The 27,922-nt window shown below is 35.7% G+C and overlaps 4 protein-coding genes across 5 annotated transcripts; 2 read left to right on the top strand and 2 right to left on the bottom strand.

Moving 5' to 3' along the window:
- The first annotated feature begins 209 nt into the window (after window positions 1-209).
- On the top strand, window positions 210-3,247 carry LOC108205047 (exocyst complex component EXO70A1). 2 transcript variants are annotated; one of them, XM_017374808.2, is made up of 2 exons: window positions 210-414; window positions 755-3,247. In XM_017374808.2, the coding sequence occupies exon 2, from the start codon at window positions 786-788 to the stop codon at window positions 2,799-2,801; it is 2,016 nt and encodes a 671-aa protein (XP_017230297.1). In that variant the 5' UTR covers window positions 210-414; window positions 755-785; the 3' UTR covers window positions 2,802-3,247. The 2 variants fall into 2 exon arrangements, with proteins under 2 accessions (XP_017230297.1, XP_017230298.1); XM_017374809.2 differs by having other exon boundaries at window positions 227-414; window positions 758-3,247.
- A 2,883-nt stretch (window positions 3,248-6,130) lies between these two features.
- On the bottom strand, window positions 6,131-9,065 carry LOC108204323 (serine/threonine-protein kinase Aurora-2). Its single transcript, XM_017373702.2, has 9 exons — window positions 8,907-9,065; window positions 8,320-8,436; window positions 7,830-7,976; window positions 7,656-7,751; window positions 7,485-7,580; window positions 7,302-7,398; window positions 7,070-7,187; window positions 6,554-6,626; window positions 6,131-6,474 (listed from the first exon to the last, which is right to left on the bottom strand). Exons 1-9 carry the CDS (start codon window positions 8,940-8,942, stop codon window positions 6,373-6,375), a joined length of 882 nt encoding a protein of 293 aa, XP_017229191.1. The 5' UTR covers window positions 8,943-9,065; the 3' UTR covers window positions 6,131-6,372.
- Window positions 9,066-10,689: 1,624 nt separating this feature from the next.
- LOC108204322 (ATP-dependent 6-phosphofructokinase 3) lies at window positions 10,690-27,893 on the bottom strand. Its single transcript, XM_017373701.2, has 13 exons — window positions 27,469-27,893; window positions 26,552-26,598; window positions 26,421-26,460; window positions 24,116-24,178; window positions 23,889-24,026; window positions 23,210-23,368; window positions 23,046-23,099; window positions 14,984-15,052; window positions 14,542-14,671; window positions 13,503-13,762; window positions 12,587-12,632; window positions 12,350-12,504; window positions 10,690-11,118 (listed from the first exon to the last, which is right to left on the bottom strand). The coding sequence occupies exons 1-13, from the start codon at window positions 27,577-27,579 to the stop codon at window positions 10,933-10,935; spliced, it is 1,458 nt and encodes a 485-aa protein (XP_017229190.1). The 5' UTR covers window positions 27,580-27,893; the 3' UTR covers window positions 10,690-10,932.
- Window positions 18,638-21,861, top strand: LOC135149217 (uncharacterized). Its single transcript, XM_064084232.1, has one exon. The coding sequence runs from the start codon at window positions 18,771-18,773 to the stop codon at window positions 21,729-21,731; it is 2,961 nt and encodes a 986-aa protein (XP_063940302.1). The 5' UTR covers window positions 18,638-18,770; the 3' UTR covers window positions 21,732-21,861.
- Window positions 27,894-27,922: the final 29 nt, after the last annotated feature.

Raw genomic sequence — 27,922 nt, 5'->3', positions numbered from 1 at the left:
TCTTAGGTATCAACTTATAATTTAAACAAATAATATTTTGCTAAATGTAATTTTGATAAAAATAAAATTTCCCAATAAAACGATCGTTGGATTCTGCGTGCTCATACACCCCGAAATCAATTAAGTACACTTATAATCATTTTAATTTAAAGGCGTTGGTAATTTAGATAAGCAAGCCAGGAAGGGAGTTTGTGAAGAAAACAGACTGTAAGAAATCACACAAATTAATTTAACCAAAAAACTTTCTTTTTGTTTACTTTATTTTTCTCTTTACCTCTCTCTCCTCTTCTTCTCCCCCTTAATCATAACCCAATTTATACACACAAACACTTTACATCTAAGCCCTTTGATTCGTGAAGTATATACTGCCATGAGTAATCTACTTTTCATCCCAACATCTCTCTCTTAACTGCTGTAAGTTTTCTACTTCCCACTTCTCTTTTCGAATCTGGGTTGATTAAAAATTTAGCTTTTTCTTCTTCTTGGATTTACTCTCTGTTTTTTTAGTTTTTGTGTTTTTTTGCAAGTTGGGTGTTGAAAAGTTTCAGGCTTTAGTCTTCTGGAACCATAATTTTGTGGGTTTTGTGAATCAAGAACTGGGTTGAGAGTAAATTTGGATTCTTGATTGTTGCTATTTTTTGTGATTCAATTATTGTGTTTGTTTTAAGTTGTTAACCTTTTGTGGGATACTGATTTTAGTGTTTTTTTTGTGGGTTTTTGGGTTGTTTATGGTTGGTGTGCTTTGTTAATCAAGAAGTGTATTTGGTTTGGGATTTCATAGAAGGATGGATTCAGTGGAGAAGTTGATAGCTGCTAAGAATTCATTGAAATTTAGCTTAGAGAAAACTAAAGTTTTGGGGGATTCTATTGAGAAATCTGGGCCTAGGTTAGAAGAGATCAGTCAAAGGCTGCCTTACTTGGAAGCTGCAGTACGTCCAATTCGTGCACAGGAGGAATCACTTGATGCTGTTGGCGGTCATATAAATCAAGCTGTTGTTCCTGCTGCTGCAGTTCTTAGGGTTTTTGATGCAATTCATGGGCTTGAGAAGTCGTTATCTGATCCTCAATCGGATCTTTCTGGGTACCTTTCAGTGCTTAAGAGGCTGGAAGAGGCATTAAGGTTTTTAGGGGATAATTGTGAGATGGCAATTCAATGGTTGGATGATATTGTGGAGTACTTGGAGGATTATAAGATTGCTGATGGGAGGTATATCTCGAATTTAAAGAAGGCGCTGAAGTATCTTAGGGAATTGCAGAAGAATGAGGAAAAGGGTCGTCTTGATGGTGGCCTTCTCGAGGCTGCATTGGACAGATTGGAGAAGGAATTCCGGAGGTTACTAATGGAGAATAGTGTTCCTTTGCCGATGTCGTCACAATCATCTCTTGAAGAACAAGCTTGCATAGCTCCTTCACAACTACCTGTACCTGTTATTACCAAACTGCAGGCAATTTTTGAGAGATTAATCGCTAACGACAGACTTGAAAAGTGTATTTCTATCTATGTTGAAGTTCGTAGCTCAAATGTTAGAGCTAGTCTGCAGGCACTCAAATTGGATTACCTTGAGATAACCATCTCTGAGTTTAATAATGTTCAGAGTATAGAGGGTTACATTGCTAAGTGGAGTAGACATTTGGAGTTTGCAGTGAAGCATCTATTTGAGGCTGAGTACAAACTTTGTAATGATGTCTTTGAAAGAATGGGATTAGATGTGTGGAGGGATTGTTTTGCTAAAATAGCTGCCCAAGCAGGTATGCTTGCTTTTCTTCAATTTGGCAAAACTGTTACAGAGAGTAAGAAGGATCCTATAAAGCTACTGAAGCTGTTGGACATTTTTGCATCTTTAAACAAGCTGAGGTTGGATTTTAACCGCCTTTTTGGTGGTGCTGCCTGTGCTGAAATTCAAAATCTTACTAGGGATCTTATCAAGAGGGTGATTGAAGGATCTTGTGAAATCTTTTGGGAACTCTCGGTTCAAGTGGAACTGCAAAGAGACAGTCCACCTCCAACAGATGGTAGTGTTCCGAGACTAGTGAGTTTCATTACTGATTATTGTAATAGGCTTCTTGGGGATGATTATAAGCCAATCCTGACCCAAGCCCTGGCCATTGAACGGAGTTGGAAGCATGAAAAGTTTCAAGAAAGGCTCCTTGTTGATGAACTTCTTAAATTAATTAAATCCATTGAGGTGAATTTGGAGACATGGTCCAAGGCATATAGTGATCCTTCCTTATCACATCTATTCCTGATGAACAATCATTGGCACCTCTTTAAGCACTTAAAAGGCACAAAACTTGGGGGCCTATTGGGCGATTTCTGGTTGAAGGAGCATGAACAAGACAAGGAGTCCTTTTCTACTGCCTACTTTAGAGAAAGCTGGCAAAAGCTCCCAGCACTATTAAGTAGAGAAGGTTTGATTCTTTTTTCTGGAGGTCGAGCCACTGCCCGAGATCTTGTTAAGAAAAGACTGAAAGCCTTCAATGAAGCATTTGATGACATGTACAAGAAACACTCGAACTGGGTAATTTCAGATAAAGATCTGCGGGAGAAGACATGCCAGATTATTGTGCAGGCAATTGTGCCGGTTTACCGAAGTTACATGCAGAACTATGGCCCACTAGTTGAACAAGATGCAAGTGCCAGCAAGTATGCAAAGTTCACAGCTCAGTCATTGGAGCAAACACTTATGTCCCTTTTCCAACCAAAACCTTTAAGATATGGTAGTTTTAAAGCTGGGAGGTCTAGTGGAAAATTCAATAATGTGGTTACAGATCAATATCAGGCTGCAGTAACGAGTGCATGACTGCTTCTTGTATATTAGATTTTAAAAGCCGATCTTCATATATATCATCGAGTGGATAGTGAAGTGTCACTGCAAACTGGCTGCCTGAAGGTTTTTCATAATAGTGATGACTTTGCTTGCCGCTTGAGCTTTGCCACTCCTAGTCACTACCATTATCTTGCAGAAAGCTTGGCGTGAGAATGGAGATGTACTTTTGAAAAGGTACAATTGTAGAATATATTATTGGGTAGTTTCATTTGAATACCATCAATTTTTATTTTTATCCTCAATTATTGGTCCGGTCTCTTAAGTAAGTAGTCCTAGGAGGTAGAAATCCTTGTAATGCTCTAGATGCTCATTGAATTATATCATGTATAGTGCTCACAGAGCCCTATAATTCCTTTAAACTGATTGCTCTTCTTAAATTAGAAAAAACTTTGAATATTAAGAATGTTATTTGGGATAAATTGGTAAATACATTTATATTATTTAGATCTATTTGCCAGCGATGAGATTGAGGATTTAAAAGAAAATTTCATTCTTTTATTTCACTTCATATAAGTTGGCCCTTTTGCATAGTCTGTCTTGCTTGCTTTGGAATTGATTGTTGCTTTATAATATTAAACCATTTCAGAGTATGCACGTATGGCATTGGAATTTAAATTTCTGATTATTGGTGGTCATTGATTGTTTATTGCTGATTTCATGCGTTAGAAATTCACGGCGGAACTTTGGTAATTGTACTGTCTTGCTACTTCGTACTTTGAACTTGGGATTCTTTCTTCGTAGTTTGAAGTTCATCTACTTCCCTTCTAGTGTCTCATACTTAAAGTCTGCTATCTGAACATGAAAACTATTATTTCGTGACTCCATTGAAGTATGTTTAATTGCCTTTGACTTGTTACAGTTTGAAGTTTGGTTTGTTCTAAATAGAACCTGTGGGCACTGCTAAATTGAATAGTGAAAGCCTCTGTATTGTGCATAATTGCATATGATATTCAAATCCTCTTATCTCTACAGAGTATTTTTGTACTGTGTATACCTTCCTATACTTTAGTGCTCACAAAACTGTTATTTATGTATATTTTTTGTGGGTATGGCACCCAGAATCATATTTACAAGCTAGTACGTATTTGTAGCGCATGAAGCATGTTCATGTCTTTGTAACACTTATTTTTGCATATGTTAATCGCACACTGGGTCATATTTACAAAATTGTAGAAGATAAAATTGATGGTGGTAAGAGTCATCGGAGAAGAGATACACCAACTGTTCTGAAACTTACAGTGGAGCGGAGATATACTAACTATCCTGATATTCACCTTGACGAGTAGATAGTGTACTCGTAAACACAAAGCTGAACTTAAATTACAGTTACTTCACAAGGGCACTAGATACTGATATTATATTACACAATGAAAATACTATACTGCATGTTCCAAACATATGAATCACCCTTATCATGCATCTTGATTTCCACGTTTTTAGGTTATAAATAAACACAGGTTTTATTTGTTATTGACGTTTAAGCAGCTTAAATTATTCCAAGGTCTGCCCAAACTTGAAGTTAATAATAATGAAACAGACAGTTGCTCAACTACTCAACTGCCTATATATTTTGTGTAAAATGTTTCTTAGAACACTTCACTTTCTAAGTGCACGCAGTTAGTAACATTTAAACAATGTTTTATGTGCATGATCTTAATTTGCTTAAATCTCTTTTTACGGTTAGCATCTGAGATTTAGTTACAAATGATACTAACACAGTAACTCCTTTTAAATTCTCTTTGAGATGATAATCTCTCCATAGTTATAAAAGGTCTTGGTATCTTATAATAATCGATATCAATATATAAATCTCTCCAAATACGATAACCTTTATAAAGTGATATACTTGTTATAACTATTTTTTTTACATTTTCCTTTTTAAGATTATATATTATTTAACTTTTTACATTTCAAAACTTATTAAAGGTGATAAAATTTTATAATATAAAGATCAACTACTCCCCTTATTTTTCTCCATTATAGATATTTTGTACATTAAATATCAATTTTTGTGATACTGAAGGATATCAATCTAGAGAGGTTTCCTCTATATCGACAGACAGAGGAGTTTAGTGTGGTTGAAGAGAAGTTTTTAATGTGGTCTTTTAGCATCAGCTCGATGGACATCTGAGATTAGACCGACGCCATCTTTTCTTTTCTTTTTTGACATGGACTTTGAAGACCGAAAAAATATACGAATGTTTGTAAGCAGATGGACAGTCATCATTATTTCTAATATCGTCCACAATGATAATTATCAATTCGAAAACACGACAAAGGCCTATAACCTACTGTAATTTTTTTGTAAGAAATCGAAATGTGATGCCAGCGGTTGATTAACAGTTATCTAGGTTGTTTGATTATTTCTTTTCCAGGAAATTGCTGCAAAATATTTAGGTAAAGTTGTATAGTAAAAATCAGACCAAAATGAAGTCATTAGATACACAACGGAAAAGAAAACAAACTTAAGAAGACCAAGTCATTTTTCGATCAGTGTTTCATTTCTTCAAATAAGAAAGTATTCATTTGTTGATAAGAAAATTATATAAGCTATAGATTTTTCGATCAGTATTTTATTTCTTCAAATAAGAAAGAATTCATTTGTTGATAAAAAATTATACGGTCTCCGTGGAACTTAATTCATATACGCTGCCAACTTCAAACATTCAACTTCCGCAACTGCAGCATTTCCTTCTTTTTTCCTGATTGCGAACATGTATTGTACACGTACAGCTGCCAAATATTGGGCCTGTTTGGCAACCTCCCGTTTAACGGTGTTGTTTATAATTGTTGGCTAAATTGGACCTGTAAGACATTATGTAAAATTTGCTGAACCACATTTTGCTTCAATGGTACTGACTATATTGGTTGGCTATAATTTAAAAATAGTATGTTATTAATATTTTAAATTGTTAAAATAGAATATATCAGTTCAATATGGTAATAAATGATGTACAATCTTCCTAAAGATTTTCTTACAGACCTGTAGAGGTTCGACAAATTTAGCCATCCATAGGAAGTTGGCTAAATTTATAGACAACATGTGAGCATGGTTGGAGTTGAGTTTTTAGAGCTGTTGACTAAATTTTTTTATTTTAAATATATCAACTCACCTTTTGGCCAAGGGTTTTAGATGGTTAGAGATGCTCTAAGTCCCTATTTTTTCTAACAGATAAGTTTTTTTATAATTTTGTTAAAAAGGTGTTTCATATTGACAGAAAAACATTGACATATCCGCTCAAGTAATATATGCCACAGAAAGAACCCACTTCACTCGTCCATTGCTACATAAAGACCGAAGATGAATCAAAAGAGAAAGCAAATAGGATTTTCATCCTAGCTTTTCTTTTATGTAAACAACTGGATTTTACAAGTTTTGTGATTTTAAATTGTGAATCCTTCAACAAATTTGCTCCATACCGATTAACTATAGAACTTACAATGAAACTTTATAATACAATGAAAAAAATTATTTGCCACATTATTTGGACAATTCTCAGCTTCTAGAGGTTTAGAAAAAGATAGTCTAATAAGATGTACTAGATCAGCCTCTATAAACCCCAGAGGGGTCTGCATTTTGGATGATCCAAGGATGCTCAAGGAGCTTGTGCAATGGTAGACGGGAAGAAGTTTCTTTTACAAGCATCTGGAAATCAAGAAACCATTATGTTATAGAGAATCAAGATATCTTGTAAGCTCAATGCACAGAGGTAAAAAAGTCGAACCTGACTGATTAGATCTTTTGCAGATGAAGAGACGATAGGCTTTGCAGGAAACTTCAAATCCACTTGCACAATTCTGCAATAAATATAGACATATAATGTTATGCTACAGCAGCTAATAAGCTATTACTTGTCCAGTTGTACTGATGCTCGTCTACTAATAAACTAACAATAACCTCATATTAGTCATTAAACCTCTTCACTGAAAATATATAACTGTAAACTTGCATTTTGTAACAGAGTAAAGGTTGATATAAGCTAGTATATCATAATTAGTTAATTATAAATGAATATCCAGTCTCAACAATATATATTTCAGATCTTAAACAAACCAATAAAAACCCAGGAATAGACAGAAACAAACGATAACCGTACTAGTCATTTAAACCTCTGAACTGAAATGACATAACTGTAAGCATTTCATAACAATTTAAAAGGTTGGTATAACAGTTTAGAAGGTGGTATAGCTATTTTATTGAGCCCGGAAATTGGTAGAGAGTAGTCTATTATTTTGCTCACCTTCTGTATGTATCTGAATGTTCCTTTGCCTCAAACGGAGGGACACCATAAAGGAACTCATAGCAAAGGACACCAAGACTCCAGATGTCTACACTCGCATCATGCTCCACACTTTCCACTGAAGAGGAAGTGCCAGAACTTTGTTAGTTCAAACCAATTGATCTAGTCACCAGTGAATTGCGCAAAAATATATTCGACCCAAACAAGAAACACACACGTGTAATGCACATACCCATCTCAGGTGGCAGATAATCCAAAGTTCCGCACATGGTCTGCCTTCTGTTAAATGTGTGCACTGACCACCCAAAATCTGCAATCTTAAGTTCTCCCTGTAGGAACCCAAGGTGACACATTAAGTAACAGAAACTACAAATCATATTACAAATAGAAATATGAGCCTATAGCATCATATTACCTGTGCACCAACCAAAAGGTTCTCTGGTTTTATGTCTCTGTGAATAACATGCTTTCCGTGACAATATATGAGTGCCCGAGCTAGAGACGCAACATACTGTTACACATGTTTGATGGTTACGAAAAGCCAAAACAAATGAATTCACAGATTTTATGTAATAAAGGAGCTCACAGTAGCAGCACGCCTTTCACTAAAGTACTTGCACTTCTGCAGCTCCTTGTATAGCTCTCCCTTGGCAGCATATTCCAATATCAAGTAAACTCTTTTCTGAAAACAAAGCAACTGGTTAGCAATTCAATATACAGTGATATTTCGTCCTGTATTGAGCTAACTATTCCTGCTTACCTGATCATAGAAGTATCCATAAAGTCTCAAAATATTAGGGTGTCGAAGATGGCTTTGGATCTCAACTTCACGGCGTAGCTGATGCTCCACCTGAGACTGTTTCAGTTGGCTCTTGAAAAGTACCTTCAGCGCTACAATATGATTGCTCTGCTACGGAAAAATATATCAACATTAGCTATACACACAATGAATAACAATGCAGCATCAAACACACATGACACTTCAATACAACTCTTTTCATAGAAATTTCAATTAACACTCATATAATATAATATTGTAGTCTTTCATCAAATAAAAAACAGCAGTGAGTGGGAAATCATAGGCAGATCAAATATTTCATTTTAGCGAAACTGTAGCATCTAGGCACTGTTAAAGATTGCAATCAAACTAATTTTTAAAGCTATAATGATATACTATAAACAAACTAAAAAATGTATAACAATGACCCAATGCAATCCAAAGAAGATTCATAAGGATAAAAATGACTGACCCTCTTTTCCCTAGCTAGATAAACATGACCGAACTTTCCCCTTCCAAGAGGTTTCCCAATGTCAAAGTCATTAAGCGTCCACCTTTTCTTCTCCTCAGATGCAGCTTCAGTGGATGCCTGTATATCACATTTTCAAAAACAACAGTTCAGATCCATAAGCAGACAAACTTTAATCCAGTTTCACCAAACTTTAACCTTCAGTCGAAACTTAAAAAGACGAGGCAAGATCCCGATACACAATACAGTCGATAATCACACAATTAAACTCAAGCTAATATCAACTAATTAAATAATTACATGTTCCTAAATTGACAGCAACAAATTGCATTCGGCTCGAATCAACGTAATTTACAGCAGTGTATAGAAACAAAACCCTAGAATTGGTATAATCAATCCAAAACGACAGCTAAACAGATAATACAAAGCTAAAACCGATAATCATCTTCATTTCTACTTAAAAAACACCGAAACCCTAAGTTAAACCTCAAAACACATAAATTATCACAAAAAATGGCGAAAAAATCGAGTGACGAGACAAAATTATCGAAATATAAACCCTAAATTAAGAAGGAAATGAAGTAATGGACCTTGTGGTTGGGTTGCGTCTCTGCATCGGCACCCATAATCGAGATTTCTAGAGAGAGAGACGAGCAAGAGCGAGAAAATCTAGAGAGAGAGAGGCGATGAAATGCGTAACGTTTATGTTGACAATGCTTACTATAAAAATGACAAAAATTGGGGCTTACAACGGTCACATTTGGATGCCACGTGGACCAATCGTTCGTCTTGTCTGTTTCAAATTTTCTGGATCTCGGCCTCTCTCAAATAGAATCAGGAGCGTTTGTCTATAATAGCAGTGTTGACTAATCACATATATTTACATTATAATTAAAAAAAATATCCGAAAATATCATGCGAAGCGTGGCAAAAAAAAAAAAAAATCATGCGAAGCTTTTATGACTTTGCCGATCTCCTATACGGCTATAATAATCCGATAAAAGTTATAAATTTGTGGAATATATGTATATGAAATAATAAAAAGTACTTCAATCAGTCGGACACATTTGTTGTTTCAAAATTTTACCAATCACGTGATATTTTATAAAATTTATGAAAATATCGGAAAAGAATTGGACATCATATTCCATCACACTAAAATAATATATCATACTGTATATAATTAAAATGATAATAAAATATTACTTTAGAAAATAATTAATCATCATAGATTGTCACATCAGATCACAATTTACAATAAACTCGTCAAATTCTAAATTATGTAATCTTATTCTGCTATAATTTTTCTTATTTTACAAACTATAAAACCCAAATAAGATATCATTAAATTCTAGATAAAATATTCATACATCCTCCAATTTCGGCAATTCCACGTCCGACATCCCTCCATGTCCATTTTCACCATCTCTATCACCAACAAATCCATCCCACCTCCATCGCTCCATCCTGCATCGTCTGCACCTCTGCCGTCTCCAAAATATCTATTTAATAATTATTCAGTTTTATCCACTCCCCGTCTCACCTCCGTCTTTCTCGATCACTGTCATCATCTTTGATTACCACTACTATGCTGAACGCGAATTTCGAGACAAAAGCTTCGAGCAAATTGGACGATTTATCTGGATGCTAATCAATCTGGGTGCTTAGCTGCGAGAGGGGTTTGGAGTTTTGAAATTTTAGAGAAGGGAATAAGGAAGACAGCGGAAAAGAAAAAGTGGCGGGGACAGCGTGGTGTTAATATTGGTGGTTGGCAGCAATATGGGCTGATGAGTAGCGTGGGTGAGCGGTTACAGCTAAACGTGAGCGGGGAGAGTGTGGTGTTGTTGGTGGCTGTAGTGAGGTGGCTGGCGCGGCGGCATCATGGGTCGATGAGTAGCATGGGTGAGTGGTTAGCTAGACGTGAGGTGCTATCAGATTGGAGTTGTAAAACAGAAGGTATTTTATATTAAATATTTAGTGAATATATTTACATAATTATGGATTGTTTTTAGCTTTTAGGTTTGTATTTGATCATCTCCCTATATATTATAATTTATTTTTTGAAAAAATGATGAGATTATACTTTGATTGGCAAATTTAATTCACGTAGATATTATTATGTGAATTGATTAGTGAATGAATTAGTTAAATAATAATTTTGTAAACAAAACCAAGTACAGTCAACTTGAGGTGACAAGTACAATTAAGTATCTATTTATCATGTAAACTAATAATGATATATAATATATTCAAATAATAAATAAACCAATAATATCTTTTAATTTTGTAGTAACCGGGACATATTTGATACTATAATTTCTCAACTCTTTTGCCTGGTTGCTTTTTATATAGCCTTTGTTGCTTTTCAATATATAAAGAAGTTGTAATAGATCTAATATATCATACACCAAAAACACTCTTTTTCCTTGGTTGCTTTTTAAAAAGATAAGAGATCCTAGTTAACATTCACCATGGAAATATAAATGATGGCAGCAGCCCCATCTTATAATAAAGAAATCTTGAAGAGACCTATGTTACAAATAATCAATTGCACTTGCTGAGATTTAAACTAGCTGTCTGAAGTGCTTGTTATAATTTCGTGCATGCTGGTTGTCTCTACTTGGCTGCCTTGTCCTCACAATTACAGTTTTCGCTTTCCAACAATTGGCTGGATGGTGCTGGTTCATTCTTCACCTCAACTGCATCTTTTGGTCCCAAAAAACTTGGCTGGTTTGTTGAAGAAAGAAGTCTTGCCCACATCCTGTCAGTTATTACAACCTTATTCTGCATCTCGGTGATACGCTGCACATGCACTATCTGATTACAAATCTGGCAATGCTGATTGTAAAAATTAAAAAAAAAAACTACGCAAATTTTGTCACTCCTATTTACTACCTTTCCCCTTTCCTGACAACTAAAGAAAGAAATGTGACACAGGAAAGAGTAATGTTGAGTTTGGTTGGGGAGAATGGAATGAGTAAAAATACTTGAAACTAATAGAGATAGGAAGAAAGTTTTGGAAAAAATTTGAGGGAGTGCAAAATTGCTATGATGAGATTTGAGAAGAAATTGAGCATAGGAGAGTATGGAGCATTCCATCTCAAATTGAAGGCATTCCTTCCGGAATCATTCACCCCAACCAAACACAACATAAGGGTCTACAAGAAAGAAAAAACAATCTTACACCTATATTAATTGAAGCAACTTGTGAAAATTAGTTACATGTGTAGCAAGAAAGTTGGAGCAGAATTGTCATTAAACATCATAATACTTTAGATTACATGTTATCCATTAAATAGCAACTCGTTTACATGTTGGCTATCTCTATAACAATATTGGGCAAATTGATTACAATTGAAAACTGAACAATACTACACAGCGTATGGGCAAGGTCTTAAGGAAAATTTTTGCAAGTTAGAGAACAACCTTTTAGCAATAAAACGATAGTAGTTGTTTAAAGAAAGACATGTGATGTACATTTGTTGACTCCTGGTAACAGACACTTACAGTTGCAAAATTATACATATACTTCATTCCATCTATCTTTAAATGATAAACTACACATGATTACAAAGTATATTACAGAATGTGCATATAGGCATACAAGATTAAAACTTGACTAATGAACTTGTGAACTTTAACTTGTATATCCGATTCATGTGATCTAGTGCTTTTGATGATAATGATATTTGCTCGGTCCACTTCTGTGTGTGTGGGTGGGGTGGGGTGGGGGCGGGGGGAGTTAAAAGGTTCTATAGGTAAGTTTACACAGTAATCTTATCTTCGGGTTTTGTCCACATTACTTTTAAGGTCAACGAATGAGGAAGTGTATAATGTATATTTTCTTATCCAATAAACGTTTCATATAAGGGAAAAATGGTCAGCACAGTCACATAGATTTATTAATTGACTATGCCTGACAAAGTAATAAGGCTTCACAGTTATGTTGCATTAAAACTTAAAGGAGAGCCATTAAATTTACAGAGTCAACAACATACATACATATATATGGGTTCTTAAATCAGAGCCTTACATTGAAAGGAATGTATGTCTGTCTCCCATTGACCAGCCCACTTGTGTAACCAGTGTACCCTGCCATTGCTCCATGTACACAGCTTTGAGCAAGGAGTGTGCAATACACATTGTCAGAGGCATTACTCGGAATAGCACGGATCATGTACGTAGGATCTGCCGGGAAACAATTTCAGTTTTTATGATACTGTAGGGCTTATGTCCTAATTATGAAGTAGATTCAGACAGCACAACTGACCTATATACTTGAGAGTGATGGCCATCTTGTGATTCGCAAAATGATCCTACAACAAAAGGCATGAGCAGAGCAGGTCAATCACCTAGCATGGGGTAATGACAGAACGAGACCAAAGAAATCTTTCTTCTTTGTTTTGCCACACTATATGGTTGAGAATTTCTTTTGGAGGATGCATATTGGTGAAAGCTACAACAATATCTTAATTTGTTACACTACTCACAATTCCCCAACTAGAAACTCTTTTTTTAAAAGACGAAAAAGGAAAAGAACCATTACAAAGAAAAATTCGCAAATTGTTCCCAAATGATTTTTTGATGTTTTTTCGGAAAGAAAGCTAAGAAATTGGTAAATATTTTTCTCAATTTCTTCCCACATTTGGAAGATAAGGAAAAACATAATTCAATTTCCATTCTCTTCTATTCTAGATCCGGGACACGGTGCAAGTGTTGGCTATTCATTAGCAAACACAACAATAGCTCATGTCATAACTAAATTATATATAACTGGTGTACAGAAATCAATCGGACAATATCCCAGTTGAAAGATTTTATCACAGAATGCACAATCAGTTCATATCTAGTAATAATATATCATGAAACAGTTTATATCTAGTGAATATATATCCTAAAAACAGGGAAGTGGTTATAATGAGAACAAAATTATAATAAAAACAGTAAGAACCAAATTAAATAACTAAATTATTGGTTATTCGTTAAGAATATGTTTGTTATTTGTTTTGGTTCTCAAGGTTCTCATTTTCAAATTGGTTCATAATGGAGCATGGCTTTTGTGTGCGCGCATATATGTATGTATGTATGTATGTATATTTAGAAGATTATATAGCTAATCATGTATATACAACAAATTCTATACAAGAGGTGAAAAGCAGCAAAATTGACAGTTGCGTAAGAAATACCTTGATCCTATGAGAGATCCAAAGGCCAACATCTTTTAGAAGTTTGTTTCCTGAAGCATCTTTCTCATGTACGGTGCTCTTTGAAAGTAGCTCTTGACCTGCTCCTTCAGCTATAACGATAACCATGTGCCCATCTTCTTTAAGCCTTTTCTCAACATACTCAAAGAGACCACCTTCTCCATCTAGATAGAAGGGTGACTCTGGAATCAAACACAAATCCACATCTCGGCTAGCAAGAGTGGCATACATGGCAATGAATCCTGCAACATGGAGGGAATATCACAACCAAAATAACCGATGAAGGTAAAGGTGTAATATAGTGTTCTTGGCAATAAAATTCAAGAAAGCCTGCTTTATTCCGGAAGCAATCAAAAAACTAATACTCAGTTTGGTAGGAAGGAGAATAGTTAGGACTAAATTTCAAATTACTTTGCGGACGTATTCATTCCTTCATCCATTCTGGACTAAAATTTAAATTACTCTGGAGACATATTCATTCATTCCTCCATTCCTGACTAAAATTTAATTCCTTCATCCATTCCAGTCCACTCCACTTATTTCCACTAGTTGAAATTAGAGATCATTACTTCCAATGTACGAGTGAATACCACATTCCTCATCCTTTCTCCTACTTACACCCATCACAAGATTTTATATGGAAAGGTCTGCAATAATTCCATCCCTTTTTCTCTTCGTACGTATCTTTTTCTTCACATTTCATTCCATTCCATTCTACTCTTTCCAACCCGATGGAATGAAAGAATCTCAAATTTCATAAAGGGAACCTAAGCGAATTGAACTGAACAAGTACATATGAAGCAATTATATATATAGCCAGTGCAAAAGTAGATAGAAATTCAACTAAATTTAAGCTTTTACCATGACAACAATAATTTGATATCATTTAGTAAAAAAATTATAAAATTTATATAAATGAAACTAAAGTACAATATTTATTCTGAAAGATTTCAGGCATATATGGACATCTACTATACATCATATTATCTTAGCTGGTATTAAGACATATAAAGGTAATTACCACTGTAACGACCCATAAGCTTCACTACACCGATACCATTCTCAGTACTTTCAGCTTCAACATGTGCCGCGTTGATGGCTCGTTGTGCTTCCTCTACAGCAGTATCAAAACCAAATGACTTGTCAATGACCTGATACAAAATGCATCAAAACCAAATGACTTGTCAATGACCTGATACAAAATGCAATCCACCACAGAATTGTCAAACATGTATCAAATCAGCTCCTTAATGAAATTATAAGGAGATTTCTTAACTATAGCAGGATCAGCATATAATAGACAATTAGATATAAGAGCTACTACGTACATGTAAACCACATAGGATATATTTAAAGTATCCAGTCCTGGGTTAACACTGGTAAATGTTGCATTTTTTTTGCTAATGTACAAAGTTGCAATAACATATAACAGCAATCAGTAGAAACTAAAAGAGCACAAATACCGGGATGTCATTGTCGATTGTTTTTGGGATTCCTGCAACTGCAACTTTTAGGCCACGTCGTCTAATTTCCTGCATGATGAACAAGTGGTGATGTACGAAAATATCAAAAGGTCTAAAAATGAAACTATTTTAAGATACATAAACTATGGTACACAACAAGGATACCCGGTTACTACTATTAAATATTTATCACATCATCTGTTCTTAAATAATAAAAGATTTCCTACTTTTCCATATTTAACCAAAGTTAGTACCAGCTAATTTTTTGTTAAGATGAATATATAAGAATATTATTATTTATATATGAATTTTATTATTACATTACTATGAAGCTAGTACGAACATTTTATGCTAAAATTCAATGTAAGTGTAGTCTTAGAGATATAAGATGCTAGCTTAGCTTATTGCCCGAAGTGAATTATCAAAATAGGTGCTATTGTTTTTGGCCAGGTCTGATAAGATATTTTCCCACAGATATGAAAGTAACAACTACAACATATCAGATAATTTGTTTTCACAAATAGGTAAAAACACATTATAACCTAACAAATAAACTTTTTTTCATCAACCAAAATAGCTCTTTGGATAGGATCTATTTACTCTGACCAGTGACCAAACATATATCAAGTGAAACACTTGTATCATCAACTGTCACCAAACATGGAGAGTAACTTGGCAAGACGGCAAGTAATAACACCTTAATCATTTTCACAAGATAAACTATTCATTGGGGTAATGTCTTTAACTGTGATGATGAATGAAGAGCATATTGATTATCCACTCCTACCACACTGTCCTGACCACACTGTCCTGACCACACTGTCCTGACCTGGAAGCAATGGTCTTTGGTGCTTGCCCATTCCGGATGAGGATTAAGTGTATACCTAACTTCAAGGCAAGCTAGGAACACATACAGCCAATGTAATGTGGTGGGACCTTGAGAAATAGTTTACGGGGTTTTTCCATTCCATTTGGATAATATACATGTATTATTCTCAAAAGAAGAAAACCAACTTTATCGAGATAACCGATGGGAAAGGGATAAGAAAATATCACTCAACATGAGTTCTCTAAGCCAATTCATATAAACTCAGCACGAGATCAATCTAGACTACAATCCTACTATGTATTATAACACAAGTCATAAAATCATTTATATTATCATCATTCTGCCTGATTGATGCTGCGCCATTCTAAAATGTAAGACCATTACCTCAGTACTGGAAACTTTTAATGATAACTGCTACTTAATTTATATAACGGGTCTCATATGCTAATAATTGATAATTAAAAACATTTAGGACACAGTCCAGTTACTCCAGGAGTGAGACCACGACAAGGTGTGCAAATGATCAACTAAATTCTTTTATATGATCTTGTTAACAGAAGAAATTGGTTAACAGTAATTTCGAGGCTTAATGGCCGCAAAAAGATCTAAGATAGTGGAAGATGGTGGTTGTGTGGCAACTGAGCTTGTATGATGAGGTCTCAAGAAATACGGAGAGAATCCACACTTCTCCTATCTTTGTAAACTGCCAATCATCTCTCATAACAGGTGCCTACATACCTATTTATAGCGATCAAGCCTCAAGTAGTGCTGGGGAACAAGTCACCTAGCTGGGCTAGGGTTTGTACAGGTCCGTGCAGCCCAAGTCCATCTACAGAGGCCATCGGTCTAAACGCCCATAACTCTGTTGGCCCAATCAATCTTATTTAATTTTGGGAAATCGTCTACCCAAAATATAAGATATCCCATGTCGTTCTCAAGTTATGGACTTACCCACATTCCACGGTGGGCCTTCGTCCATAGTAAGTCCATGATACGCGATGCAGGCCAGAATTCCACCTAGGCCTGTACGGATCTTCAATGCATGGAGGACTGCCCCCACCTCCCATTTGATGTCAGTGAAAAGCCCAGCCCTCACTACATTAGACTTGTCCGGCCCAGTTGTTCTTCAAATCTTCAAGTGGGTCTAGAGCCCGTATTAATTTTCGGGTATACCAACTACATTTTAGCGCTAGAAGGAAGGGTGGAACCTTCGCATTCAATCTCTTGAAATAGTCCTGTAAAGACTTATCATCATATCGCTTCAAATTGGCCAGGGTGGCTTCCGGGGGTGCATACATCATAGAGGACTGAAATTGCTTTATTAGGGGATCTTGCATTTGCTCCTACATGTTGATAGAGGACTGAGCCATGTTATAAAACCATTTTTCAGCATTCCCTCTTCAGTCCTCTATCAACTTGTGGGAGTAAATGCAAGATCTCTTTATAAAGCAATTCCAATCCTCTATGCTTTATGCACCATCGCTAACCACCCTGGATAATGTGAAGCGATAAGACGATGAGTCTCTATAGGACTATTTCAAGAGATTCAATAGGGATGTTTGACACCCCTTTCTAGCACCAAATGTATTTGTTATACCCGAAAATTAATACGGGCTCTAGAACCACTTGAAGATTTGGAAGAATTGGGCAAGACAATTCTAATTTAATGAGGGTCGGCCTAAAAGCCCTCGTCACTGATATCAAATTGGAGGTGGGTGCAGTCCCCCATGCATTGAAGATCGGTGGAGGCCTAGGCAAAACTCTGGCTTGTATCGCGTATTATGGACTTATTGTGGACTGTCGAGAAAGGGCCATTGTGGAATGTGGGTAAGTCCATGAGGACCATGACTCAAGGACGGCATGGGATATCTTATATTTTTGGGTAAAAAATTCCCCAAAATTAAATAAGATTGATTGGGTCAACAGAGTTATGGGGTTCTAGGACGATGGCTTCTTTTGAAGATGGACTTGGGCTGCACGGACCTATACAAACCCTAGCTCATCTAGGCAACTTGTTCCCAAGAATTACATGAGGATTGATCCCAATAAATAAGGTACGTAGACACGTTGTATGAGAGAAGATTGATAGTTTACAAGTATAGGAGAAGTGTGGATTCTCTCTGCATTTTTTTAGACGTCATCATACAAGCTCAACCACCACACAACCAACAACCTCTGTTATTCCGACTCGCCTACTCCGACGTGTCAGGATCATAATGTCAGGATCAGAGCAATACTAGTAATAGCAAGTAGGATAGGGGTAACTAAGTAAATTTCCATTCTGTTATGACAGCTGTGTTAGCAAGAGTCTATAAATAGTCAAGGTGTGCTGTGAATTGCTATTATGCCTAATATGAAATACAACTTCTTCTCTAAGTTTCTCTCTCTCTCTCTTCTCTCTAACTGATTTTCCCTCTCTTTCTCTCTCTAAACTCTGTCTCTCTCTCCTGATCTGATCTCTTTCTCTCTCATTTCTACATCTCTCTGCCCTAATTCATCTCTATCTAGCTATAATCTACTGTTCTGTTACTTGTTTTGCTGCTATTTCAGTTCATGAACTCAGAAAACACCAAAAATATACAAAAACAGCTTTGTCATACATTGAAGGCATGACAAATTGGTATCAGAGCTCTCAAATTAGATCCAGCCACTGCTTCTATATCACTGTGCTACTCAAAACGACTGGAACGGTTGTGGAATCACTGTAATCGCAGAAGTAAATCTGCAGAATTGATCCAAACAGTGCAGGTACTCTGTTCTGTGACTTGCCTGCTTAGATCTGAGATTTCTGTTGATTCAATTGGAGTTTGCTGTTGAGAATTCTAGATTACAGTCGTTTTTGTTAGTATATACTGTTAGAGTACTTGTTTGTTGAGATTTTGTGTGTTTTGGGAGATTGTATGGCTGTGTGGTGAAGTAATTGAGACAATTCAGTGAAACTGAAGTTATCTGTGAAGTATGATGAAGGACATGGTAGTTTATGAAGATATAGACACAGAATTTGATAAGGCTGTGTTAGGACTCAGGCAACAGCTTAAAGATGATGAGGAAGCTTTAGAACAAAAAATTGTAAAGCTGGAGTCTAGTATTGCAGTGGCAAAGCAACTGATGGAGAGATTCCTGAAAACAAAAGCTAACAAAGCTAAGAGTCAAGCAGCACTGAGTAACACAAGAAAGGTGCAAGGTTTACAACATCTTAAGCTCACTTTTCCTAAGTTCAGTGAAGGTGATGATGTGGAAGACTGGTTACAGGACTGTAATCAGTACTTTGAGGTATTTGGAGTCATTGAGAGGAAGAAGGTGACAGTTGCTGGGATGCATTTGGAAGGAACTGCCAGGAGTTGGTACCACATCTACTCCCTTCATAATTCGATTTGTGAGTGGAAAAACTTTGCTGAACAGTTTACTCAGAGATTTGGGAAAGGCAAGCAAGAATGGCTGGTGGAAAGGTTTAAACAACTAAAACAGACTAAGTCAATGGAACAATACTACATTGAATTTGAGGGACTGGTGGGGCAACTAAAAGAAAAGATACCCTCTCTGACAGAGGAGTATTTCTTAGAAAGTTTCATTGGGGGAATGCAGGCTGAAGTGCAGCAAGTCCTCAGGATATTGACTCCTAAATCTAGAGAAGAAGCTTATAAAAAAGCTAAGAGTTTAGAACAAAATAGAAAGGGAAACAAAGGGGATTCTAACCAACTTAAGCCAGCAGCCAAGGAGAAACAGGCTGTAAATCAAGGAATTGTGTTACAAATAGAAGCAAGGGCCACAGAGGAGCTTGAATCAACTGCATGCAAGGACACATCAATCAGTAAAGGAAATGTCATAGTCACAGAAGGGCCAACAACTAATGAAGATTGTCTGAATCAGGAGCAGCAGATAGAAGTGTCTGTACATGCCATTGAGGGTCTTAAAGGGAGTCAAACTATTACTTTGACAGGATACAAGAACAAGAAGCAGTTTTCTATTCTGATAGATGGGGGAAGCACCCACAGTTTCTTAGATGAGAAGACAGCTTCACAACTAAAATGTGAGCTGGTTAAAACTAAACCTATGAGAGTCATGGTTGCAAATGGAAATCAGCTGGTTAGTCATTATGAATGTCAAGGATTCTCTTGGAACATTGGTAAATATAAGTTTCAGACTCCTGTGAAAACTTTACCAATGGGAAGCTATGATCTGGTGTTGGGGGTAGATTGGCTGGGTTCTTTAGGTCCTGTAACATTTGACTTTAAGAAACTAGAAATGAAATTCCAAAAGGGAGAAGAGTTGATTGTATTACAAGGAAATCACAATGCTGGTAAACCCAGGCTACACCAAATGACTGCTGATCAGTTTGTGAGAAGTTGTGAGAGGCAAGAGCATGGACTTCTGTTCATTCTGGATGTAGTTCAACAACCAGAAGGATCCTTACTTTCTCATCAGAGGGATGATGGCACTGAATCAGAAAGAAACAAAGAACAGCTTCAAGGTTTGTTGGATGAGTATGAGGATATCTTTAAGGCTCCTGCAGGGTTGCCTCCTGAGAGGAAAATAGAGCATTCAATTGACTTAAAAGAGGGCTCACAGCCTTTCTCTATGAGGCCCTATAGGAACTCTTATAACCAGAAGAATGAAATTGAAATTCTAGTTGCAGAAATGCTGGAATCTGGGATAATTAGGCCTAGCAGCTCACCATTTGCATCTCCTATTTTACTGGTGAAGAAGAAGGATGGGAGCTGGAGGTTTTGCATCGACTACAGGAAGCTAAATTCAATGACTATAAAGAATAAGTTTCCAATTCCTCTAATTGAAGAACTGTTAGATGAGCTTCATGGGGCTAAGTACTTCACTAAGCTAGATCTAAGAGCTGGCTACCACCAAGTCAGGATGAAAGAAAGGGATGTAGAAAAAACAGCTTTTAGAACTCATTTGGGGCACTATGAATTTACTGTCATGCCATTTGGCCTCACCAATGCCCCTGCTACTTTTCAGAGTTTGATGAATGAAGTCTTCAGGCCCTATTTGAGGAGTTTCACTCTGGTTTTTTTTTATGACATTTTGGTCTACTCTAAGACCAGGGAAGATCATCTGGTACACTTAAGGAAGGTCTTTCAGCTAATGAGGCAACACACTTTATTTGCTAAGCTTTCTAAATGTGAATTTATGACTGCTCAAGTTGCTTACTTAGGACATGTCATATCACAACAAGGGGTAGCTGTAGACCAAGCTAAAGTTGCTGACATGGCTTCCTGGCCTATACCTCAGAATATAAAGGCACTAAGGGGGTTTCTGGGCTTAACTGGATATTATAGGAAATTTGTGAAGGATTATGGTACTATAGCCAGGCCTCTGACAGACTTACTGCAGAAAGACAATTTCCACTGGAATAAAGAAGCTACTGAGGCTTTCAGGGCTCTTAAGGAGGCTATGGCTAGTACTCCAGTACTGAGGCTGCCAGACTTTAGTAAGGAGTTTACTATTGAGTCTGATGCTTGTAACTCTGGTATTGGTGCTGTGTTGACTCAAGAAGGACAGCCTCTGGCTTATTTCAGCAAGGCATTGGGTGCAAGGGGACAAGCAATGTCTACCTATGAAAAAGAACTAATGGCAGTAGTAGCAGCTGTGAAGAAGTGGTCTGCCTATCTCATGGACAAGCATTTTACTATCAAGACTGATCATTGGTCCTTGAAGTATTTGACTGAGCAAAAGATCAGTAATTTGCTGCAGCAAAAGTGGATTAGCAAGTTATTAGGCTATGACTACACAATTGTGTATAAAAAAGGCAAAGACAACACTGTGGCTGATGCTTTGTCCAGGAAATTTGAAGATTCTGCAAATGGAAGTGCTGGCAACCATGAGGACATGGCTGAATTTAAGGGGGAAGGAATGTCAGGATCAGAATGTCAGGATCAGAGCAATACTAGTAATAGCAAGTAGGATAGGGGTAACTAAGTAAATTTCCATTCTGTTATGACAGCTGTGTTAGCAAGAGTCTATAAATAGTCAAGGTGTGCTGTGAATTGCTATTATGCCTAATATGAAATACAACTTCTTCTCCAAGTTTCTCTCTCTCTCTTCTCTCTAACTGATTTTCCCTCTCTTTCTCTCTCTAAACTCTGTCTCTCTCTCCTGATCTGATCTCTTTCTCTCTCATTTCTACATCTCTCTGCCCTAATTCATCTCTATCTAGCTATAATCTACTGTTCTGTTACTTGTTTTGCTGCTATTTCAGTTCATAAACTCAGAAAACACCAAAAATATACAAAAACAGCTTTGTCATACATTGAAGGCATGACACGACGACCCTACCAGTGTCGACACGACACACACAGGACACGACCCAGAATACGGGGCGGATTCGTCCATGAAAATCTCGACACTTCTTTTCCGTCGCCGGAAAAGTTGAAGGTCGTCGGAGCATCTAAATCATAGTTTTCCAGAGATAAGTCATGTATTGAGGAGAGATGAGATGACATTAAAGATCGAAAGAAGAACAAAAAGAAGATCGGAAGAGATAAAAAGGAAAAGCCGATGAAGAAGACGATGTATATGGAGTATATGCGTGTGTATTGATGAGCTCCACGAAATATCATAGCTTATCTGGACTTGATTTAGTCCAGGTTCATTTTAAATATAAAGAGTGTAACCCAGCTGGCATCAACTCACAACACTCGGATAAAATTATTTTTAAAATGTGTGTTATTTTTATTTTTGAAAGCATTCAAATGTGTTATTTGTCTGGTTAAAATTATTTTCTAAATAAATTATTTATTTTAATTATCATAAAAAATAAGTTATATTAATAATATTTTCTCAAAATAACCTTAAATATAATAACAATGAATAGAAATATATTTTTTTATTTATTCTTAACATATAAAAGTATATTATTTATTTAAAATTTGTCGTGGCCCCGTACCCGTGTCTGAAATTTGGACGGTGTCCCCGCGTCCTAAATTTTCGAGATTAACGAATCCAACACTCGGATATGTGTTGCGTCGGGCACTCCAAACCCGAGTTTGAGTAACTTAGCCAACAACAACCACCATCTTCCACCACCTTAAATATTTTTCCAGCCAGTAAGCCTCTAAAATACTGTTAACCAATTTATCCCGTTAACAGATCTAAAACAATATCTTAAAATTTATAGCTTCAATAACCTATGGGCAAGTGAAATATGCAGATATGCTATACTTCTCATCCTATGTAAATGTAAAATAAGAAAGAATTTCAGTTAGAAAATAATATTACCTCATAAATGACAGCTGCTCCTCTTTGAGTCCCATCGCCTCCAATAATGTAAACCTAGACCATGAAAAATTGAGGAGTACCAATTTAACTGAAGATAAACTAGTATTAAACAATAAACACGGGAAAACCAAGGATAAAAGTACAAATTGTTCTACTTCCACCACCTGATTAATTTCTCGGTCTTGAATGCTGTCAACAATCTTTGCAGTGTCATGCCCCCCTCGAGATGTGCCAATAATTGTGCCACCGCGTTTATGGATGTCATTTACAATCTTTGGTGTTAGAGGAATGGTGTTCTTTGAGTAAAAGCCTCTATATCCTCCCTGCAACATATAAATTTCTCAATTGTTTTATGATTACATTTTTATAACTAGTGGTGTTTTTAAGTTTTCAACAATTATATTAATGATCACCAACATGGATGACATAGTTGCAGTTTAATGCCGCCAACATGTATAGAGTTACTTGGCCAAAAACACGTAATGTTGTGATGGTGTATATGCTTGAAAAGATCATGAGTTCGAACTTCATCATCCCTTCCCCCCTTGAGAGAACCCACTCCCCTTTGTATATTACAACAAGATTGAACTAAATTAACTACATCTACATGTGTATATGATGAGAATAACATAAATAGTCATTGTACTTATATGCCAATACAACTAATAACTACTTTTTTTTGTCAAACTAAATTAGCTACTTTAAATATGTAAATAAGCATGACACAAGAACTTTAAACATAATTAATATTCATCTCACATTGAAATTTGTCTAGGAACACAAGAAGCGCACATGCCTCTTCAATAGATATGCTTTAAAATAGTATATTAAGAATCCACTCACATCTATACCAAGGACTTTGGTGACACCATACATGTTGTATAGCGCACATACAATTTCCCTTATCACTGTATTTAACCCAGGGCACAAACCGCCACAAGTTACAATACAAGCATGCACCTCATCTGAATCAAAATACACCTGGAAGTTGAAAACTACCTTAGTAAATAATGAATCTCAAATCAATCACTATAGTAGAGCTCTGTTGCAATAAAACCAAAATGTCATACCTTCTGGCGAGGTCCAGCGCGTCTAAAATGTATGCCCCTAGAACTGTTCTTGTGAACGACAACCTAAAAAATATAAACATCCAAATGCCAAATTTTGTTGAACATTCATTGACGTCCATGTGAAATACTATGATATTTTGAGAGGAAGAGGTAGGACTTTGAGAATATGTATAAATTACTTATAGTGTGAACATCTAGATACAATAGAAATAAGGGGTGCCGCAAATAACACACACAACTTCACTTTTGTTTAATGGTATTAGTAATATCATGCAGAATCAAATTAGCCTGAAATCATATATCGTGTAGCATCTTATCTCATCAAATATATTTTGTCCATCAATTGGGAGGACTATATAATACATTCACAAACATAAAATTACAAGTCAAAGAAACTATTTAGTGCACCAGTAAAGTAGTGATATTATTTTAAAAAATTTCAACTCTATATGAAAATTGAGAAAAACAGGTATCACACTAGCCAAAGCTTATACAAAGTGTATAAGCTTTATAAATAGTGTATTCACCATTGGCCTAACACGCAAGAACATGACACAAGTAAATAACATTTAAGATCCAGCCATCCCCACTCTCAAGTTGATGAATATAAGCACACTTTGAGCATGTTAGATGCCTATAGTACCTAAGTTATAAGTTGACTTCATTACAAGGTTAGTTTTGCTTTTACTACAAATATATACTCCCTCTATTTTGATTTAATAGTTGTTTTAAAAAACTTTATTTGTATTTTAATAACAGACGTTCTCATATTTTAATGCCAAACACTAATCATAATTCATGTATTAATCCAATTTAATATTTCAACTTCACATTGATTTGAATAGCGGTGTAAAGGCTATATTGAGTTACACTGGGGGCATAAATGAGAATTTGTTAGGCATTAATTATAGTCAAGTGGAAAGTTGTTGGCTCCATAATAATAGTGTTGAAATCTTAAACAACTATTAAATTAAAACCTATGTCACTCGGATTCGGCTATAATTGTCCGACATGGATACGTGTCGATGTGTCGGACTCGGTAATATTTTGAAAAATGTCCATGTTTTTGGCCTAAAATAAGTGTCCGAGTCCAAGTGTCCATGTCCGGGTGTCGAGTGTCCGACACGGGTACTTCGAGGCAAAATGAATAGTCCGAGTAACATAGATTAAAACAGAGGTACTACTGAATGATCACAAGAATTAGTTTGATAGAATATCATACTTACTGAAACCACATCAGAGCCAGCTCTACAAGGTAAAATAAGCGGTCGCTTAGGCCTCACATACTTTGAGGGCACCAAAAATTTTAGGTTTTTATAAATTTTCTTAACATTTAAATGTACATGCTTTTTTACAAAAAAGTTATATGTAGAAAATGAAAATCAATTAAAGGGCATTTTCTCTAAAATAGTATAAAAAGAAGTTAACTAATATAGAATCACATATAGTTATATATATAATACAATTAAACCAATGTTTGCTTTTAATTAAAAAATTAGATTAAACAATATATAAATTCTACATTAATTTATGTATTTTATATATACATGTGTGTGTGTGTATCCAAAGTACAAGTTTTGTAATATACACAAGTACATTAATCTATAACACGGTGAAAAATATTTTGTTTTGATTATTATTATATAATATGCATACATTTTAAAATATATTTTTATGTGAGGCCTCGTTTCTAAATTTGGATTAGAACCACAGTTTTGGTTGAGACAGCGGTGAACCACAATATGTTTGCATTTTGCAAGCAGCAGAATTATGTGAATATTTAGAACATTTATCATGATGGTAACCATGAAAGGAGGTTATCATAAATAATTCTGGCAAGATTATAAAACATGGTCAGGGAGTACAAACACATTAGTAGTATTTTCTTTTAGTTTTAGAGTTTTTTTTTTCTTTTTTTTTGCCAAATCTTTAGTTAGAGTTTCACTCAGCTAGCAAAATGATATCTCCACATAAGTATTCTATTCTTTTATTGGTTTAAAGAGCTGAATTACTACTAGTTATGTTTAAGCAATGTGCTTTAGTTGTAATTTTTTTAACAAATTCACTAATGATGATTGATATTAAAACTGAGTTATTGTCAGTCTACCACTTCAGTATATACTTTCTTATATTAACACTCCAACCTGGTATCTAAATTGTCAGGCTGGTTCTATGTATGCTTAAATTTGTTACTGAGTTGCCCCGTTTTTCAAAACCCGCATGGAAATAGCAGGATGTGAAAAAATCAGTACAAGATTTAAGTGAGAAACACTGCTTTATTAAAATTATGAGGGAAAAAACTGACCTTCTGAGGTACTGTATCATCAACATCAACAAAGTACTGCCTGAAACCAGGGTATTGAATAGTACATGTTAGCTTAATGAAAATCGCAAGCAGCGAGTAGCATTAAAAAAAAAAAAAGGAATTTAACTCACTTTACAACTGAATATGCAGGATTGAATCGCAGCGGATTGGGAAAAGTCTGCAAAAGAAAAGGGATAATAATAAATATATAAAAATATTCAAGAAACAATTTAAATAAAGCATGCTTGTTGGTGTGTGTTTAGGAATGATTTGGACATGATCTATTTATACAATCACACTATATTCCGAGTGTGCAAAGTATATTAAAGAGGAAGGTGGAGCAATTCTTTTAGTTTTTGTCATTTAGCATATTATAACTTTGTTGACAACCTAGAACTTCCAAAATATCAGCCCAACTGCATAAGGTCATATTTGCACAATGCCAGACCACTTGGTTTAGATAAAATGTTATAAGAAATACGTCTTAAACAATGATCTTCCAATTGGTTGAAGGAATGAAACGAAAAGTTACAATAAAAAAGAAAGGGGTGTAAGGTGAATCAAATGAGCAAACTTCTAGCATAAGAACTGAAAATGGGTAGGAAGGAGGAATCAACAATTCCTCCCAGCACTGACAGGATTAAGTTGTCCCTTAAACCGGTTCAAGTGAAAATGAGGAAGAACCGGAAATCATAATCATATAGCCCCAACATAGCATAAACATTCATATAATTTTAAAACACAGGCACAACTTTAGAATGATATAAGTAATTTGCATTCTACATAACCCAAATATTAATTTCAACGGAGGCAATAAAAAATTAGCTTAAGTCAGCAGCAAAAATTAAAATTCAAAAAAAGAGAGGAGACAAACGTAACGAATTCATACACAAGAAAGATAATATTATCCTAAAAACATCAATAAATGTGGCTGCATAATTTGTATAGATACTAAACCAGGTATGACTCGCATTCCGGGGAGGCTAAAATGCACGCAGACTTTACGGAAATTAAAGCGTTTAAAAGGAGAAAAGGAGGGGTTCCTTACAGGAAGATCAGGAATGTAATCAGTCAAATGAGGAACATCTTCAAGCACATAACCATATTCACCTTTCTCCACCTTCATCATCTTGTCTTGTTGCCCTGTTTTTGTCGCCATTGTTGGCTGATTTTCTGATTATCGGTATTTTTGTGATAATTATTATTATTATTCCAAATAAAAATGAAAATGACTTAAAAGTAGAAGATATGAAAAGAAAAGGCGGTAATAAAGAGTGAGAATTAGAAACTGTAAAAAATGGTGAAAAAAACCCTGCGGTTGCGGGTGCTGTAAAAAAGAAGAAATGCGAGAGTGTGTGGGGAAGATAGATTTTGAGATAGAAATCGGATTGGATACGAGAGAGGGTCCTCGATTTTAGGGTGAAATTTAGGAGGAGAAGTATTAAATTTGCATCCCCCGATTTCACTGGCTCTGTTTCTTTCGTTGTCAAGGCGGTTAAAGA

The sequence above is a fragment of the Daucus carota genome, chromosome 1 (assembly GCF_001625215.2).
Source record: "Daucus carota subsp. sativus chromosome 1, DH1 v3.0, whole genome shotgun sequence".
NCBI classification, from domain to species: domain Eukaryota; kingdom Viridiplantae; phylum Streptophyta; class Magnoliopsida; order Apiales; family Apiaceae; genus Daucus; species Daucus carota.
The sequence above is the reverse complement of the archived record's forward strand: the minus strand, read 5'-3'. Positions and strand labels throughout refer to the sequence as shown.

Coding starts and splice junctions, on each gene's coding strand:
- LOC108204323 (XM_017373702.2), bottom strand. CDS start 8,942: ATGGGTGCCGATGCAGAGACGCAACCCAACCACAAG. Junction 7,752..7,829: donor ATGGATACTTCTATGATCAG/GTAAGCAGGAAT, acceptor CTTTGTTTTCAG/AAAAGAGTTTACTTGATATT. Junction 7,581..7,655: donor GTGAAAGGCGTGCTGCTACT/GTGAGCTCCTTT, acceptor CATGTGTAACAG/TATGTTGCGTCTCTAGCTCG.
- LOC135149217 (XM_064084232.1), top strand. CDS start 18,771: ATGATGAAGGACATGGTAGTTTATGAAGATATAGACACAGAATTTGAT.
- LOC108204322 (XM_017373701.2), bottom strand. CDS start 27,579: ATGGCGACAAAAACAGGGCAACAAGACAAGATGATGAAGGTGGAGAAA. Junction 26,461..26,551: donor CCTGCATATTCAGTTGTAAA/GTGAGTTAAATT, acceptor CCCTGGTTTCAG/GCAGTACTTTGTTGATGTTG. Junction 13,763..14,541: donor GCTTATGGGTCGTTACAGTG/GTAATTACCTTT, acceptor TCCATGTTGCAG/GATTCATTGCCATGTATGCC.
- LOC108205047 (XM_017374808.2), top strand. CDS start 786: ATGGATTCAGTGGAGAAGTTGATAGCTGCTAAGAATTCATTGAAATTT.